The following is a 19,551-nucleotide window of genomic DNA, read 5'->3' on the forward strand; positions in this document are numbered from 1 at the left end:
GTGCTGTCACAAAACAGGTATAAGTATATCCTGTTGCACACAGTTCATTACTTTTAAAAGCTGCTGTTCGTTTAGAAAGATTTATAAATAAGTAATACGCACAGTAAATTTCTTTATGATTTTAAAACCATCTATATATTAGAGGGCTTCACTGAAGACTTGTGACTGATATTTTGAGATTTCATTAAACATAAATCTAAAATCCGTAATTAAAAATGGCTATGCCTTCTGATCAGTGTTCCCTTTTTTTAAAGTGTAATTTTTATCTTCATTTTTGGGAGGCCAGAAATAGTTTAACTTTTGCCTTTGGCAAAATACTTTTGTTTGTATTCCAGGTATGAGGCAACTGGTCACCACCTGTTCCCAACATAAATTGCAATAGAGATCATAGTTTTATTCTCTATATTGATGGTAACAGGCAGGAGCTTTGAGCACCTGTAGGCAGACAGCTTTCAAAAATAGTGTTGCTGCATCACTGGTGTTAGCCAAGTTAACACCTAGAGACCATTGCTTCTCTGTTCATCTCAAACAGAGCCAGTGAAAATTAACATCCTATTTAGTAAATAAAAATTTAACAAAAAATGAAACGAAAGGAAAAACTTTGCCTGTATTTCATTAATGTTGTTTACATGTTGTGTTTAGGGTGCACATGAAGTAACCGAGAAGAATACATTATTAGATATGATCCAAAGTATGGACTATTGTTTGGAAAATAATTTTGCAATGACTGAAACAACAATGGATCTAGCATTTGCTGCCGTGCATATGGGGGAAATTAATGGAAATGAACAAGGATCTGTAAAGGTATGTTATTTTTATAAATGTCATTTTAATGTTTCAAGACCAGGGTTAATAGGGAGGGAGAAGTAGGCATATTGTCCATTGCATTTCATGTGAGAAAATATACAGTGTACCAAAAATGTACTTTGATACTGATGTTGTACTCTATACGCCCACTGGAGGCCCATAGTGAGAAACTTTATTGAAGCTTACCCTAATCATGGAGTACATTAGAGCATAGTTTACTTATTATTCACATGTTAGTATTTGCAATTAAAAGTTTTCTTAATTTGTAGGTTTTAAGCCTCTTCATCAATTCACCTTAATCATATTGCTGTTCTTCCCAACAGCTCTCAGGCAACCTATATATACACAGCACTAAAGAATGAAATCAGAGCTATGTCAGTGTTGGTCATACTGGAAAACTAAAAATACTGAAGCCCAAATCTGGATTAAACTAATCTGCTAACACCATTTAGTAGTGAAGCTTCCTTTTAAACTAACGGACTTTGTGCTGATGGTACCTGCTGTAAACAATACAATGCAGTAACTTATCAGTGTTTCTTCAAAACTGCCTCAGCCCAGACTTTATCGATTTGGGTAATAGCAGCAAGTTCATCTGAACACTGCTGCTCCAAAATCTCTCTCCATCCTAACATGGGAATGTGCTGTCTTCCTTCATTTTCGCTAAGTCAAAATCTTGGAACTTAGCAGCACTGTTAAGTGGTGTAACCACATGGATTGCAGTGGTTCAAGTAGCTTGCTCTCAACCATGTGCTTGAGGTGATTTTGGAATGCAATAATGCCAACAACGTGCTCACCCCGAATGTATTTAAAAGAAAATCAATTTTCTACTTATGAGGATGGAAACAAAATCCCAGTATTAATAGAATAGTAGATTGGTTTTGCTTAAGCGAAAGGGTTATGGTTTCTGAAATCCTGGTTCTTATTGGAGTCGGGTTATTACTATTAAAAAGGAAGACTTTGTTTGAGGTGAGGTATTTTGATTTTCTTTTGGCATTTAGAAAGATCCTGGGGTAATAAGAGATCAAAAAAGATCAGGGGCAGAAATGTTTTTGAATGTAAAGAGGAACTAGAATGATTTGGGCCACTTGTGAGCAAGTTGAGCTTGCATAACTGCTAGATTTTGAATCATGAAAGTCTATGCTTCATGTATCTTTCTGTTCCATCTAATAATATCATATTTTGAATATGTAACTGATTCTCAACTCTTTTTCTTCGGTCTTGTTTTGTGCCCAGACCTAGCACTGAGCTTAGTTTATATCACCATGTGCCTATGTGTATGACCCTATGTAATGCACTGTGATGGTTTATCTTTGCTGATCTTCCTCCATCTCTCTGCAATAATAATTCCAACTCCTTCAGTACCTCTTGTCTGTGGAACTGCTCCTGAATGGTTTCATTCTACTTGTCTGAGGTGTACCTTTGTCTTCAGCATCTGTGTAGTTACGTCCATATTTCCAAAGGTCTATTCTTTGACTCCATCAAATGCACTGCCATCTCTTCTCTCTATAGTTACTAATCTGCATTGACTTCCAGATCCTTAATTGATCAAACTTAAAATATTTGCCTTCGTCTACAATGCCCTCCACAACCTCCAACCATTTTACTTCTGCAACCTGGAGATGTGTGAGGCAAGTTTGTATACACAGAGGGTGATAGGTGCCTGGAACATGCTGCCAAGGTAGGTGTTAGAAGCAGATACAATTGCAAAGTTTATGACACATTTAAAGAGACATATGAACAGGAAACGAATAGAAGGGTAAGGACCATGTGCAGGTAGATGGGTTTAGTTTAACATGGCATCATGGTTGGCACAGACAAGGTGAGCTGAAAGACCTGTTTGATGTTGTTCAATGTTTTAATTGTAGACCACTTAATCTGTAAATTTGTGTTCTTTCCCCTACCAACACTTAAGTTATGACAAGACACACGTTCCATTGCTTTCTTATTATCATTTGTGACAGGCAGGGGTTTTGGTTTGCATGGGAAATTGAAATGAACAATGAAATATGAATTCCCAAATTCTGGCTGGACCCAGTAGAAGTGAATTTACCTTCCTTACTGTGATGTAGCATCCTTTGTTAAAGCTCAGTTTTTTTGAGGGATTGTGTAGCTTTCCATATTGATGATTTGAAAGTTTTCTAGATTGGTTTGAATGTACAAGTGGTCTCCAATTTATGAATGCTCTTACAAAAGAGATCCCACATTACTAATACCAATTTTAAGGTCCACCATGCAAACATTTTTTCGTGTTTATGAACAGCTGTTTTATATTGCACTGTATTCCGACCTAGAGTATAAATGGACTTATGAATGTACTCAAGAATGGAATCCAGTTGTTACCCAGGAACTGCCTGTACATCTGTAATTAAATGGAGTCTAATCCAGCCAGAACTCGTTTTATGGCAGTACAAGCATATTTGAAATGTCTTTTTCATTTCTTTAATGGTTTTTGCTTTGTTTTTCTTACAGTTTAGTCGTGACAACATTGCAATATCCTTTTCAGGTAAATAATGTGTATTAGATGTGCTTGTAGATTAAATTAGAAATGAATACTTTTTTTTACTGTTAACTGGAAGAATGGATGTTATTAACTAGGTGACCTTATAATAGTGGTATAGCGAAACATTTAAATAGCAAATGCATTTAATTTATTATTGTGAGATTTGAGACTTCTGTGTTTGAAACTCCTTTTTTTGCAAAGAAAACTCAGTGAAGACTTATTTTGTGCATTGAACAATAGAATAATTCTAGACAATAGAAATGGGTATGTTTCGAATTAATTATTTTTAAACATGCTATTTTCAAACCTAATTATAATTTTATAATATGCATATTGATACATGGGCTTATTAAACAGAAGTGCAAAATCCACGGTCAGTAAATTTTAACTGAGTTTTGCATTTATACCTAAATCTGTTTTTTAATCTTTATAGGGTTGGTTTTGACTTTCAGTATATTTCAATTTTTATCTTTTTTCTCCAGGGAATGGTTAAGCCTTAACAATCATGAAACTGCCAGAGTTAGTCCATGACAAAAGCAGAAATTGCTGGAGAAACTCAGCAGGTCTGGCAACATCTGTGGAGACAAAGCAGAGTCGAGTGACCCTTCTTCAAGTTCTGAAAGAGTCACTGGACCTGAAACATTAACTCTGTTTTGTCTCCACAGATGCTGCCAGGCTTGCTTAGTTTCTCTACCTTTAGTTTTCTCCTGCTTTAGTTTCTGATTTTCAGCACCCGCAGTTCTCCGGTTTTATTGTTTAGGGTTCATCCATGGTCTGTAACTCCCTGATGTCTGCTAGAGTTGCTGTACATTTAACCTCAATGCTCAAGTTAGGTTGGGGAATCAGAACTGATATAGTTGAGGAGATAAGTTTCTGGGCCAAGAAGACGCTCTTTGATAAGCTGAGTGAATTGAGGTTGTACTGTCTGGAATTTAGAAAAATGGGAGGTTCTGTCACTGAAACCTAGATGATGAAGGGCTTCATAAGGTAGACAATAAATATGTCAGAGAATCTGAAACATAGGACAGTCTCTTGATAGGAGTCCATAATTTAAAACCGAGAGGAGGAATATTTTCACTCAAAGGACTGTCAAACGTTTGGAAATCTCTATCCCAGAGGATCGTGGATGCTTCATCATTGTTTATCAAAGCTTTGAATATACACAGACTTTTATCTGGGAAACAAAATCCGAAATTGCTGGAGAACCTCGACAGGTTTGGCAGCATTTGTGGAGAAAAAGCAGAGTCAATGCTTTTGGTCCAGTGACCTTTTTTCAGAGGGGGTAATCTGGGAATATGGAGAGTAGATGGGAAAGTGGATTGAAGGTGTAAAGTCCTGCCCGGAACTAACTGAGTAGAAGTCTGGCCTAGAGAGAGTGGGCTTACAGTCAGCTTTTTGACTGTTCTTGGGGGTACAGTGGCCTTAGCACAAAATCTTGGCAATCATTATTTTAGTCTATTTTTTTAAAGTCGTTGATTAACTTTGGGAGTGCCAGAGTCTTCTATTTTCAGTGCCCATGAATAATGATTATAATGTTAGTATGTTACTTCAACTCAAGATATGGAATTTGTCTTTTGTTAACAGGTCCTTGTGATATAAACCATTCATTACTACTGGATACCTTTCGCTTAAAGAAATACAGCCTGTTTGACACAGTCTGTGAGAGTCATTCTGTTATTTTCTTATGGTTTGCTGCGGATTATATAGATGAACTTAACAAACTGTTACAAACCAGTTCTTCAAAACATGATTGTAAGTATACACTTGTTCTCCTATGGGATCTGTGTCCTTATATTTTTTTTAAACAATGTAATATTTTCCTTTTTGGGTGTACAACCTTTACTTTAAGACACATTTCTACTTTAAATAAGCCTTTGGCATAAGCACCAGAAGTTGTGCTGTGGAATTGGACTAGTTTCCGATTATACCAGCAAAGCAGGTACAAAATTTGACTGTCTGTTTGTTAACAGACCGATTCCTCCTAAGGCCAGGGAGTTACAATGGCTTAAAGCTACATATTTTTGGGCAAGAGGTGAGTTTTGAACTCATTCCACAAGAGATTTGTCCCAAGTAAATCTCACAACCCTATTCTAAATTTGATTTCCATAAAACTGGGGAGAAGTTTTTTTAAAAACTGCTGCAGCTCATATATCTGAGATTGTATTCAAGATTTGTTTTGTACATAATCCACATTTTCAAAGTGGTAAGCTAAGTGGGAAAACTTATTTTGTTTTTGTTTGTTCCTGTATTTCATCATAGCTGTTTCTCTTGGCAGGTAATTGCAATGAATTTATCTTCATTCAACTTTTCAAACCTTTGCAAGCAACAGAAATAGCAACTTTGAAGAAAATCATGACAGATATCGGTGAAAAGAATGAGACTACAGACTTGTGTGATATCATGCCATTGGATGAAACTTATCAGCTACTGTCTAGATTTAGTTCTGAGCAGAGCTCCTTTCGGTCATTGTGCTACAAAACCTTACAAGAACAAATGGATATGGCTACGTTCTCACAGGAGTCCCATTTGTCTCAGGTGACTTAGTTGATTAAGACACATCCACAACAATTATTGCAGTTATACAAAAAATGAGGACCCTCTGAAATACTTGGGAACATCTCGGCTCACTTGAGGCTGTAAGAAGCTAATAAACCAACTTGCAATTTTCCACAGCGGAAGGAGGAGACAATTAATCAAATGTGTTGTCTTCTTGATGACTATCCTGGTCTTGCCACCATGGAGAGCTATTTGAGACCCTTTACCAAGTAGGAGCCACTTGAGGATTTCGCTCCCCCACCGCAGGTACTCTGTCAGCACTGGGAACCCATGCCACTTGGAGCAGCCTACCCATAGGCTTGGAAAACTGAGGGCCCTGCCAGAGGTGAGGAGTCACCCCTGAAAAGGCCCAACAACAAAATGCCTTGTAGAAGTCCGCATGCTTACTGGAGTCTGTATGACTCTTGCAAACTCTCATACTGACCATTACCTTCTGCACTGTTCTTGATCTGGGACCTACAATAGTTGCAGCAGTGGCAACCATCCAGCTGGTACAGCTGTCACTGAGGAGCTCCTGACCTCTTGAATTTTTGCTTTCAGTGTTTTGAAAACCTTGATGCCAGGCAGCAAACTGTCTGTTAGGCATTTTATTTTGACTGGGCTCCAAAAAAACACCCTAGTGGTATTGTCACCAGCTTTCTAACTGGTGGGTAGGGCCTGTGTTGCAACCATTTCCCTTAGTGTAGAAAGCACTAATTATTGAGAAACAGAGTTCTATACATTTTTCTGTTAAGTGAATTCTGGACCACTGAGATAAAATTTACTTTTGTGTTTGCATACTCTGGTTTTAACTAGCAATATTTAATGTGTATCAATAATTTTATTAAAACTCTGAAGATCAGTAATATAACTTTCTGCACATTTGCCTCAAATACTGATGAATAAAGTGTAATGCAGTTGATTGCAAGTACATTTAAAAAGTGCTTATAGAACTTAAAATATTTGAATATTGAATTTGCATGATTTTTGTGCCTTTTTACCATCTAGACCTGAATATACCAATTGCACTGAAGTAAATTAGAAATTGCCATTTATGCTTTACGAGAAACAGCAATGCAGTCAGCTTCAGTTTCTGCTCCGTTAAAATGAATTCTGTTGGCATCTTAGAAATGTACAATGAACTATAGTGTGGTAAATCAGTGATCTTGGCAAAAAATCTGTAATGCAGAATCTTCCTGAACAAAAATAATCTTCAGATTTGCATTTGTCTTGTTCTGCATTCACCTCCTGTAGGAAGAAAATGCAAGCTCAATGACGTCAAATAATTACACCCTGTGTCATATACGAAGGAAAGACCAGTATATGGTTTCAATTGCTTCAAAGCAAGAGAAGGAGAAGCACATATTTAAACAAAGTGGTCCAGTTCAGAAGTAAGCTAGTTTGTTATTCATGTGTAATAGTAAATGTGCTTGCATAATTATTCTGTCTATTATGAGTGTACATGAATATATATTCTCTAAACTCTATTATTTTATTTGTTCACAATGTGAACATCATTGGCAAGGCTGGTATTTGTGTCCCATCCCTAATTTTCCTTGAAGATCAGTTTTGAGCAATTTGTGTATCTGATCAAATGAGTGAGTGAGTGCTGGCTTATAAGAAGCCATGATGTGGAGGTGCTGATGCTGTGATTTTTAACTTTATAAGAAGCTAGCTTTACTAATTATTTGGCGCATTATGATAAATCTAATACATCCATCTTGACTGGTCTGGACTCAACTGTTATTCTACTATTGTTAGAATCTACAAAATAGATAATTTATATTATGTCTTTAATAATTTTGGCATATCTTAAGTTAATTGTAGGGAAATTAATTACTATCATGTAAGGGATAATCTTATTTAAACATACAAAATTTAAAGGGAACTTGATATGATCGATATTAAGAAGATACTTTCACTAGTGCAGGAATCTCAACTTAGGGTATCGTTCCAGAATAAGAGGCACTAATTTTAGAATTAGAATTTAGAGGTGCAAAGGAATGTCTTTCCCCAGAGAGTAGTGAATGCCTGGAATTCTCTATCCCAGTGTGTCATGAAGGCTGGATCACTGAACGTAATTAAAGAAGGTAGATTTTAGAAATATCACAGAGATGATAGCTAGACTAAGCTGGTACAGAACAGGAATTGAAGTCTGGTGCAGATCAGCCATGAATTTGTTGAATGGTGAAACAGATTTGAGGGACTTAATAGCCTAATCTCTCCCTATTTCTTGCATTCTTATGTGTTCTATAAAATACGTAGGATTTTCTGTGGGCTAGACGTGTCTAATTTTGCTGCCAAAGTTCTAATTTGACATTTTATTTTTGCTATTATTTTTGTTTTTCTTGTTCACTCTGTCTTCAATTTAATTGAACATCTTGATGAAAAGTTCAGTGGGAGATCTTTTGTTTCGGGTTCTATTTATATTGCAGCATATTTTTCATATAGTTTTGGTGATCCAAACAGTGCACAATAACAATCCATTTCTATTGTACCCTAACATTGGAAGCCATTAATGATCTCAATGAAAAACTATTGTGATTGTACTCTACCTCCCTGTTTCTGAAGAATCTTGATTAATATCAATAGGTGATACTGCTGCCTCACAGCACCAAGGACCCAGGTTCGATTCCAGCCTTTGGCGACTGTGCAAACTCCACACAGAGATTCTCCCCATGTCTGTGTCGGTTTCCTCCCGCAATCCAAAGATGTGCAGATTAAGTGAATTGGTTGTGCTAAATCGCCCATAGTGTTCAGGGATGTTTAGGTTAGTTGCATTAGTCAGGGGTAAGTATAGAATAATAGAGCAGGGGAATGGGTCCGAGTGGGATACTCTTCGGAAGGTCAGTGTGGACCTCTTGGGCCGAAGGGCCTGTTTCCACACTGTAGGGATTCTATGATTCTACTCGGGACAAGTTAATTTGAGTCACATTTGTTAATGTTATATCTCACCTTTGTCACTTTCACATGACCAAGCATTTCTGCTGGTGCAGGATTGGGTTTCAAGTGAATATGAACTGTTGAATTCTATATTTCTTGCAAAGACTGACTCTACTAAGAAGTACTTCTGAATGATTTAGTTTTTTAAAGTGGCATGTTTTGAAAATGTTTTCGATAAATTGTAAGCAATTTTAATGCTCACAATATAGAGGTTTTTATACAAGGTTGAAATTTCTGTACAGCTGTGCTGGTCTGAGTATTTTCTGTTGTACAGGGCCATCAACTTATTATGTTTTTGGCTCTGCTCTCAGACCTTGGGAAATTTGAGTTTATAACCTGACCTATATTCTTTAATCTTGTGGATAACCCCAGCTATGAGCCCAGTATTTCCTAATGGTAGAGAAGATGATAAGGCTAGGTTGACTAATTTTTGGAAGTTTTGGAAATACTAGAGAGGGCAAAGAGAAAATGAGGAATGGGGAAAAAGGACTGAGGGAAGGCTTGAGTATTGATAGCGAACAAAGAGCTGGTCCACTTCCAATAGGCAAGAAGGGTTAAATTGCATGTCTGTAAATATTTGGAGATATAGTGAACAAAATTGAGAAAGTTGAAGCAGATGAAGCAGGAAGTGCTCAGGGGAATGTGACATTGTAGCGTCGATAGAAACTTGGCTCAAGCCAGAATAGGACTGAATACTTGACATTCTGAGTTATGAGGCAGGATAGTAGTCTTGATCAAATTGTTGCCCTTGAACAAGATGTAGTTCTTGAATTCCAATCTATGTGGTTGAAGGTGAGAAACAGAAAAAGAGCAGTGACCTTGTTGGGTATTTATTACAGAACTTCAAATAGTGGGGAGGAATTAGAGAGCATTTGCAGGCATTTGTGGAAATCTGGGGAAAAACAGGATTATGATAGTTGGTGATTTAAATTACCTTAGGGTGGACTGGAAAATGTGGAGTGTAGCACACAGAAGTTGAGATATTCCTACAACAAATACAGAAGAACTTCTAGAACAAAACATTTCCAGCCCTGTGGGGCAGCATTTGTGAAATAACACTCATAATATTGAGAATTATGTTAAGTTGGTAAAAGATAAAGATCAGTCAAGGATTAAGATTCCAGATTAGAAAAGGATACATATTAGAAGTTTAAAAGTTAAACTGGAGTAGGTGATTGATTGGTTGGTTGGAAATGCATTTGTGGATAAAACAGTGGATAAAGAATGGGAGAATTTCAAGTGATTAACAAGGTGCAAGCTCGGTATTTACCCATAAGAAATAAATATGAGGTATCCAAAGCTGGTGTATCCTGGCCAACTAAGGATATTGATAAGAAAATAAGAAAGAAGTTGGAGACAGTACAGAAACAGACCCAATCCAACTCTTCTTTGCTGACCAGATACCCTGACCAGATACCCTTTTGCCAGCATTTGGCCCATATTCCTCTAAACCCCTCCAACTCAGAGACCCATTCAAATAGCTTTTAAATGTTATAATTGTACCTGCCTCCTCCACCACGTCTGGCAGCTTGTTCCATTAACACACATCACCTTCTGCATGAAAAAGTTGCCCCTCAGGTCCCATTTAAATCTATGCCCCCTCGTTTTGGACTCCCCTATCCTGGAAAAAAGACCGTGGCTATTCACCCTTTCCATGTCCCTCATGATTTTATAAACTTCTGTAAGGGCACCCCTCAGTCTCTGATGTTCCAGGGGAAAAAGGGAAAAAAAGCCTATTCAGCATCTCCCTATAGCTCAAACCCTCCAATCGTGGCAAAATCCTTAAGTCTTTTCTGCACCCTCTCAAGTTTCACAGACTTGAATCAGTATTGTGGGTGGCACGGTGGCCCAGTGGTTAGCACTGCTGCCTCACAGCGCCAGAGACCTGGGTTCAATTCCCGCCTCAGGCGACTGACTGTGTGGAGTTTGCACGTTCTCCCCGTGTCTGCGTGGGTTTCCTCCGGGTGCTCCGGTTTCCTCCCACAGTCCAAAGATGTGCAGGGTCAGGTGAATTGGCCATGCTAAATTGCCCATAGTGTTAGGTAAGGGGTAAATGTAGGGGTATGGATGGGTTGCGCTTCGTTGGGTCGGTGTGGACTTGTTGGGCCAAAGGGCCTGTTTCCACACTGTAATCTAATCTAATCTAATTCCAAAATTGGACTAACCAAAATCCTGTATAGATGCAATAGCTCCCAACTCCTACATTCAATGCACTGATCAAAAGCCAGCTTCGCCACCATGTCTACGTGTGACTCCACTTTCAAAGAACTGTGCACCTGCACCCTCTTTATTCAGCAACACTCCCCAGGGCCCTACCATTAATTGTATAAGTCCTGCCCTGATTTGTTTCACCAAAACGCACACCTCACATTTTTCTAAACTAAGCTCCACCTGCCACTCCTCAGCTCAATGGATCAAGTCTGAGACAAACTTCTTCACTAATGTTGTTGTCATCTGCAAATTTACTAACTAAATTCACATCCAAATCATTCTATAATCAATGATGAAAAACAGTGGACCCAACACTCTTCCTTGTGGTAACATTTAAATAATGTTATAGAGTTAGTTAGAGGAGCAAAATAGCTTAGTTTCCATCAGTTTTAATTCTTGGTACTAATCGTAGGGTTCTGTAGAACTCTATATATGGTGCATACCAGAAGAGTGATAGCACTAGAAATCAGGAAGAGTGTCTCAAATGCAGGAGAGAGGCTAAGGCTGGAATAAGGAAGAATAAGAGGAAGCATAAAGAAAGGATGGCAGGTTGCGCTGAAAACAAATAGTAAAATGTTCTTTAAACGTCTTACTATTAAAAGATTAGTGAAGGATAGCATTCGGCCCATTTGGCAAACAGGGTAAGCTGCTCACTAAAGCAACGCATATGATACAGATACTAAATAAATACTTTGCTTCTGTCTTTACCAAATTAGAAAATGGTGACAATGTGGTTGAAAATGTGAGTGTTGAGCAACTGAGCAGTATAGAGATAAAGAAGAGCTGCTAAAAAGGCTGACAGCATTCCAGGTAGAGAAGTCGCCAGGCCCGGATGGGAAGCATCCTAGATTGCTGCTTGAGAGAGGTAAAGGAGCAAATTGCGGAGCCGTTGACAGAAATTTTCCAGGCCTCTCTGTACACAAGATTAGTCCTGAGGAATGGAAGATTGCAAATGTGATACTGTTGTTTAAGAAAGGGGCCGTGTATAACCCAGGAAATTATGGACCTGTCAGTAGTGGGAAAACTGACAGAGGCCATAATGCAGGTTAAGGTAAATATATACCTAGAGAAACATAAGTTAATACTAGTCAATCAACATGGCTTTGTCGAGGGTAGGTCAAGTTTGCCAAATTTGATTTCTTTGAGAAAGTGACACAGGCTGTGGATGATACTGTGCCATGTGACAGGTTGGTTAGAAAAGTAAAGTGTTTGGGATTGATAGATCCTTAGCAGCTTGGATTAAAAGTTGCCTAAAAGAAAGGAAACAGAGGGTAAGTGTAGATGAGGGGAGTGTTTCTGACTGGAGGCAAGTTGAAAATTGTGTTCCCAAGGGATTGGTGTTGGGACCCTTGCCTTTTCTTATTTATAGAAACAACTTTGAAATAGGTGTTGAGGACAAAATCTCCAGATTTGCAGGCAATACTAAGCTAGGGAGAATGGTGAATTGTGAGGATGATGCTAAGTGACTTCAGAGGGACATTGACAAGTTGGCCAAATGGGCAGATGCCTGACAGATGAATTTTAATGCATAGAAACGTGAGGTTAGATATTTTGGTAGAAGAAACTTAGACAATACAGGGATAATGGTACAACTTTGAAGGGAGTACAGGAGCAGAGGGACCTCAAAGTTCATGTGTATAATTCTTTGAAGGATGCCAGGCAAATTTAAATAATTGTTAAGGCTGCCTGCAGGATCCTTGGGTTTAAAAATAAAGGCCTTGAGTATAAAAGCAAGGAAGTGATGCTACACCTATATGAATCATTGGTCAACCACATTTGGAGTATTGTGTTCCGTTCTGGGCGCCTTATTTAAGGAACAATATTAAAACCTTGGAGAGAGTGCAAATGAGATTTGCTAGAATGATACCAGGATTGTGGGATTTTAGATACAAAGAAAGATGAAAGAAATTTGCCTTATTCTCCTTGAAGCATAGAAGATTAATAAGTGATCTTATTGAAGTGTTCAAATTATGAATAATTTTAACAAGGTAAAGAAGGATATTCTGCTTCCATCTGCACTTCACTCAGTATAGTCTACTGTATTTGCGGTTCACAATGTTGTCTGCTATATACTGGGGAGATGAAATGCAGATAGGGTGGCCGCTTTGCTGGACACCTACGATCTGTCCGCAAAAATGACCCTGAGCTTCTGGTTACCTGTCACTTCAACACACCACCTTGTTCCCTGACTAACAACTCTATCTTGGGCTTGCTATTGTGCTCCAGCAAAGCTCTGTGCAAGATGGAAGAACATCTGATTGAGGTTTACAAAATCATGAAGGGTATTGACAGGGTGGATAGAGACAGGGTGGATAGAGACAAGCTTTTACCCAGGGTGAAGGATTCAATAACGAGAGGTCACGCTTTCAAGATGAGAGGTGGAAAATTTAAGGGGGATACACGCGGCAAGCACTTCACACAGAGGGTGGTGGACGTCTGGAATGCATTGCCAGCAGAGTTGGTAGAGGCAAGCACGGTAGCTTCATTTAAGATGTGTTTAGACAGATGAATTAGTAGGTGGGGAGCAGAGGGATACAGGTGCTTAGGAATTGACCAACAGGTTTAGACAGTAGATTTGGATCAGCTCAGGCCCGGAGGGCCAAAGGTCCTGTTCCTGGGTTGTAAATTTTCTTTGTTCTTTATCTTGTCCAACTGCTGCTCTCACACCTTTCCCCACATCTCCAGCATATATACCAACCTTTCCTAGCTCCATCAGTTCTAATGACGGGTCACTGGACTTTAAATGTTAACTCAACAGGTCTGGCAGCATCTGGAGAGAGAAAGCAGAGTTTTTTCCAGCAAGTTCTGTTTTTGTTTCTGTTTCCACTCAAGTCAGTAACTAGGGGTCACAATTCAGCAATTGAGCTAGGAGTGAATGAAGAGAATCTTTTTCACAATGTTGTTCGGATTTGGAATGCCTTGGAGAGTGGTAGAAGTGGATTCCATTGGAGGTTTCAAGAGAACTGGATATATATTTATATTTCAAAGTGATGAATTTCAAGGGCTGGAGAAGGGGACTGGTTGGGTAGTCTTTTGGCAGCCAGTGCAGACACAGTGGTTTGGCCTTCCATATTGTAAAATCCTGTGATTCTGTAAGATGTAAATGCAAATTTGATCTTGACCATCAGGGTGTAGATCTGCATGTATGTTTTTAATACAACTAAATTTAATGTTGTTTGATTTACTAATATTAGGCAAAATATATAATTCATGAAATTAGATTAGATTAGATTAGATTAGATTAGATTCCTAGCTTTATCTGGTGTATAAATTGTAAATACCCAGAGGCTCAGATAAAAATGAATAAATTAAAATTAATATTCTTTGCTAAATGTATTCCATTCTCATATGTTTGCTGCCATGTTATTTATTCCTATATATGACAAGTGAACATTGATATAACCAGATTTTATTCTGGTTATCGGCTTTATTTTTATTTCAAAAAAGCAGTAATTTTAATGTGTTTCTTCTCATACAGAATAATAGTATTCCCCCCTCCTCCAACTAAAGGGGGGCTTGCAGTTACTACTGAAGACCTAGAATGTTTGGAAGAGGGAGAGTTTCTCAATGATGTTATCATTGATTTCTATTTAAAGTAAGTATTTAGGTCTTTTTTTATTGCAGTCCTTTAATATTGTACTGTAAAAATATTGGAGGTGAAGCAGCCAGTGGTAATTTTGAGAAGGTTGATTCAGCAATCATAACAGTTGTTCTTGTTTGGATATTCACAAAGAGTATTAACAGCATATTCATAAATTGTCCCAAATATGAACCTGAATGCCCCTTTTCTATGTTGAAATCTGCTTCCAGTGCATTTTCCTCTTTGGAAGGAATTTAAGGTTTTCAAGATTATCAAATCTTAAAATGGCAGATTTGAATTGGTTGACTGTTCTCATGGCAGATCAAATGTCAGGAGTTACAAGTTAAAATTGAGTAAGATAGCACATCTTCATTCAAAGATTAGTTGTTTTTATGAAATAAGTTACCAGGTAGGATTTTGCAGAGAATATTATCAATGGACTTGAGGACACAAAGACATGATTGAGAAATATGTTATGAAAAGTCGAGAGAATATGGAGTTAAAAACCTGACTCAACTCAGTTGGTGCAAAGCCTGACTTGTTGTCTCCATAACTGTTTCTTGTTATCACAGCCAACAGAAGCTTCCAAATTCAGTGAATGTAATGTTTATCAGTTGCAGACACAGGCTAATAAATTTCTTTTGCTAGATTTTGCTGTTAGTGAAGACCTGCTGTCTGCCTTTGACCAAGAATGGTTTGGAGCTGTCGGTGTTGGACTGGGGTGGATACAGTTAAAAATCGCACAACACCAGGTTATAGTCCAACAAGTTTATTTGGAAGCACTAACTTTTGAGGTGTCTCTTCGTTAGGTGGTTGACCAAGAAAAAAACTAGCCACAAACGTCTAGTGAGTTCTGTGGTATGGGTTTCACCACTGCTAGATAAATTTCATTCTGGCATCAGCTATAAGTATATTCTAGCATTCTACAACAGCGATATAATCAAGCAGATTAAATAGCTAATCGAACTAAAGAATTCTCACAGTGCAAATCACAAATTAACAAATGCTTTTGCCAAATACACATTATAATTTTCTATGAACAAAAATAAAAATTGAATTAAATGGAGGTTGAATACCTTAAATATGAAGTTTGTTTTTAAAAAATTGATTTTTTTTCTCACTGAGGCAGTTGCCATTGCACAAATACACACATTTATTTTGTAGGAAAAAGGTTGTTCAGCTGCAATTGCAACTTATTACACCTTTAAAGATCAAATTACACTTCCTTCAGCTAAATTTAACTTTTTCAAGGACTTTACAATATAAATGAAGTGTAAAAAAAAACTCACAACAGTTCAATAATTTCTAAAAGAATCCCATTTTTAATGAGGGAACAGACAACCTAGAGGGAAATGTGGCAAAAATGTTTGATCCACTGGCAGAATCCGGAAATATTAGAAGCAGCATCTTTGCATTGAGAACAAATTTCCCAAACCAATTAGTTATGGAAATTGTGTTTTTACTTTGCTGTGTAACTAATAGTATCAGTGAGTGAGCCTTTTTTATGCATAGTGTAAACCAAGGATTAGTCTAATAATTTTAACTGAATAATTCATGCTTTATTGAGTTGTTTCAAAGAAAAAAGCATTGGCTATGCATTGAATAAAGTTCTTTGTAAAGTTTTATATTAACTAGTGTTGTTTATTTTATCTAAGGTATCTTTTACTAGAGAAAGCACCCAAAGAACTTGCTGAGCGCACTCACATTTTTAGTAGCTTCTTTTATCGACGTCTAACCCGAAAGGATAATGCTGGATCAGAGGAAGCAACTAACCTTTCGTAAGCAAATTTTCTACAAGTCAAATGGATTATATTTCTGGTCCTTAGTGAACTGTTTGCTTTCCTGTTGCTGTGTTTCTCATGATGTAGAACTATTTTTAATGCTGCTGTTTCTAGGTTTTGTCCAGCAATTTGAAGTGAACATGCTGCATTCGCCAAGATTAGCAGCCAGGAAACATCACCTATTTTCATTGTCCAAAGGCTGATAATTCAGTACAGTTTTAAGTTATTTATTTTGGAGCAGGGAACACAGTCATGGCGTTATTGGATCAGGAATTGGACTCATGCATCAAAGACACCAGTTCATATGTCAGCAAAGCAGCTAGGTTAATTTAAAGTAAATAAATAAGTTTGGGGTTTAAAAGCTTCAGAGAAGGAAATCTGCCAGCCTGACCTAGTCTGGATGAGACATGACTTCAGGTTTAAACCAGTGTAATTGATGTTCTGGATGTATGTTTGCTCGCTGAGCTGGAAGGTTCGGTTTCAGATGTTTTGTCACCATACTAGGTAACATCCTCATTGAGCCTCTGAATGAAGCAGTGGTGGTGTAGACTGCTTTCTATTTATATATTTAAGTTTCCTAGGGTCTGTGATGTCATTTCCTGTAGTAACATCATTTCCTATGGTGATGTCATTTCTGGTTCTTTTTCTCGGGGGTGGTAAATGGGATCCAAGATAGAGTTTCGATTGGAATGCCATGCTTCTAGGAATTCTCGTGTGTGTCCCTTTTTGGCTTGGCCTAGAATGGATGTGTTGTCCCAATCAAAATGGTGTCCTTCCTCATCAGTAGGTAAGGATACTAGTGAGAGTGGATCATGTTGTTTTGTGGCTAGTTTTCTGCCTGTTTGTGCAATGTAGTGTTTGTTACAGTTCTTGCAAGGTGTTTTGTAAATGACATTAGTTTTGCTTGTCTGTATAGGATCTTTCAAGTTTATTAGCTGCTATTTTAGTGTGTTGGTGGGTTTGTGGGCTACCATGATGCCAAAGGGTCTGGGTAGACTGGCAGTCATTTCTGAGATGTCTTTGATGTAGGGGTGAGTGGTAGATGCTGCTTTGAAGTTCCCCATTAGCTGTTTGCTCTACTGCGACCTCTCGGAATGATAGTTTGTCGCAGTACAGCAAACAGCCAATGGGGAACTTCAAAGCAGCGTTTACAGGAAAACAACACATACTGACCAAATATTGAACTACAGAAGCAATCGTCCCAACATTCACAAACGAAGCTGCGTTAGAACATTATTCCAATGAGCCAACACACACTGCAGCACAGAGGAACTACGCAGAGCAGATGAAAGTCACCTATACAGTCTGTTCAAAAAGAACATGTACCCAATGTACACAGTCCATCAATTTCTGAGCAACAAACTCAAACAAGCAGATGAAACATATCCAGAAACCCTAGCCACTCTCCCCTTCATCAAAGACATCTCGGAAATGACTGTCAGACTACTCAGACCACTTTGGCATCATGGTAGCCCACAAACCCACCAACACACTAAAACAGCAGTCAGTGAACTTGAAAGACCCTATACAGACAACAAGCAAAACTAATGTAATTTACAAAATACCTTGTAAGAACTGCAACAAACGCTACATTGGACAAACAGGCAGAAAACTAGCCACCAGGGTACATGAACATCAACTAGCCACAAAATGACATGACCCGTTCTCAATAGTATATTTACCTACAGATGAGGAAGGACACCACTTCGACTGGGACAACAAATCCATCCTTGGCCAAGCCAAGCAGAGACATGCATGACAATTCCTAGAAGCATGGCATTCCAACCAGAACTCTATCGACAAACACATTGACTTGGATCCCATTTACCACCCTCTGAGAAAAAGAACAGGAAATGACATCGCCGACCCTAGGAAACTCAAACGTATAAATAGAAAGCAGGCTACACCATCAGTGCAACATTCAGAGGCTCACTGAGGATGTTACCTAGTATGGTGACAAAACGTCTGAAACCGAACCTTCCAGCTCAGCAAGCAAACCTACATCCAGAACCTCAACCTGAGCTACAAATCTTTTTAAAACTCGCCAATGTAATTGATTCTTGACTGCCTCTGAAATAGCCTAACAAGCTGTGCATTTGAGTCAAACCACTGTAGAAAAGTTGAAGGAGAATAAAACTGAATGAACAACCTTACATTGACCAAGGCATTGAAATGATAATAAAGGCAGTTAACCCTGCAAAATCATTTTCACAAATGTCTGGTGAGCTATGTCAAAATTGAGAGAGCTCGTCTACAAATTAGTCAAGCAACAGTACAGTCAGACTCATCAAAGCATACTTTACAGCAAATGTCCGAGTTTGTTCTGCTACCATCAAGCCAGTGGTTCACAATACTACTGAAAGGTGAGAGGAGTATAAAGTGGAGGGATGAAATCACTTTGTCAAATGGGCCCTTCATGTCAAGGCTAGTCATTATCATCTCACCTTTGGGAATTCAGTTATTGTGTCCGTGTTGAACTAATATTACAATGACGCCAGAATCTGAGTGGCCCTGGCAGTACCCCAACAGAAAGTCATTGAGCTCATGTTTGCTTAGTCAGTGCTGAGGGGAAATTTGATTGAAATGTAAAACATTTTGAGAGACCTAGATTGAGTGGTTGGAAATTGGGCTTATTTACCAGAGCAGTTAGTTCAATGAACAGCGAGCATTGATTTTAAATTGATTGCTAGTAAGATTATTGCAGTTTCTTGTAATGTTATAAGCCTTCCTTTAATCTATTGCATTTTTAAACTCCTTTTTAGTAAGGAATTAATGGATCTTTCTTGTTGAACTTTTTGTTTTCCAGTGGAATGGATTTTTGAGCATTTTCAATTGTTTTTTTAAATGTTTCTAACTTCTAATTTACCGTCTTCTACTCATCAATTTAGACAGCTCCTTCTCCTGAATCCTTGTTTTAGCTGTTCGCAAAGGCTATTAAGTGCTTTGTTTAAAACTCCAATGTTTTCATTTTGTTCATTTTAAGAAAATATTATTTCTCAAAATTGTGGTTCTGTGACTTATGTTAATACCAATAAGCTGATTTTCTTTTTTGTTTTAAGAATACCTGTAATTAACTGGGCATATTTAAAAGATGAATTGTTAATCTATTGTTTTCTTTTGAGTGCAGTGTTTATTTGGTTGCTGATTTGCACTCATTTACCAACTTTGATTAAAAATACATATATTGCCCTTGT

At 38.0% G+C, this 19,551-nt stretch overlaps 1 protein-coding gene across 4 annotated transcripts in view; it reads left to right on the top strand.

Moving 5' to 3' along the window:
- Positions 1–19,551, top strand: part of LOC122555283 (sentrin-specific protease 7-like) — a 115,917-nt gene that overhangs the window by 71,256 nt on the left and 25,110 nt on the right. For all 4 annotated transcript variants that reach the window (XM_043701123.1, XM_043701120.1, XM_043701124.1 and 1 more), the window contains 7 exons: positions 643–804; positions 3,277–3,310; positions 4,892–5,059; positions 5,583–5,842; positions 7,097–7,233; positions 14,475–14,591; positions 16,232–16,354. In XM_043701123.1, the coding sequence (XP_043557058.1) occupies positions 643–804; positions 3,277–3,310; positions 4,892–5,059; positions 5,583–5,842; positions 7,097–7,233; positions 14,475–14,591; positions 16,232–16,354 (1,001 nt within the window). The remainder of the gene's footprint in view (positions 1–642; positions 805–3,276; positions 3,311–4,891; positions 5,060–5,582; positions 5,843–7,096; positions 7,234–14,474; positions 14,592–16,231; positions 16,355–19,551) is intronic.

Source organism: Chiloscyllium plagiosum, chromosome 12 (assembly GCF_004010195.1).
Source record: "Chiloscyllium plagiosum isolate BGI_BamShark_2017 chromosome 12, ASM401019v2, whole genome shotgun sequence".
Taxonomy (NCBI): Eukaryota; Metazoa; Chordata; class Chondrichthyes; order Orectolobiformes; family Hemiscylliidae; genus Chiloscyllium; species Chiloscyllium plagiosum.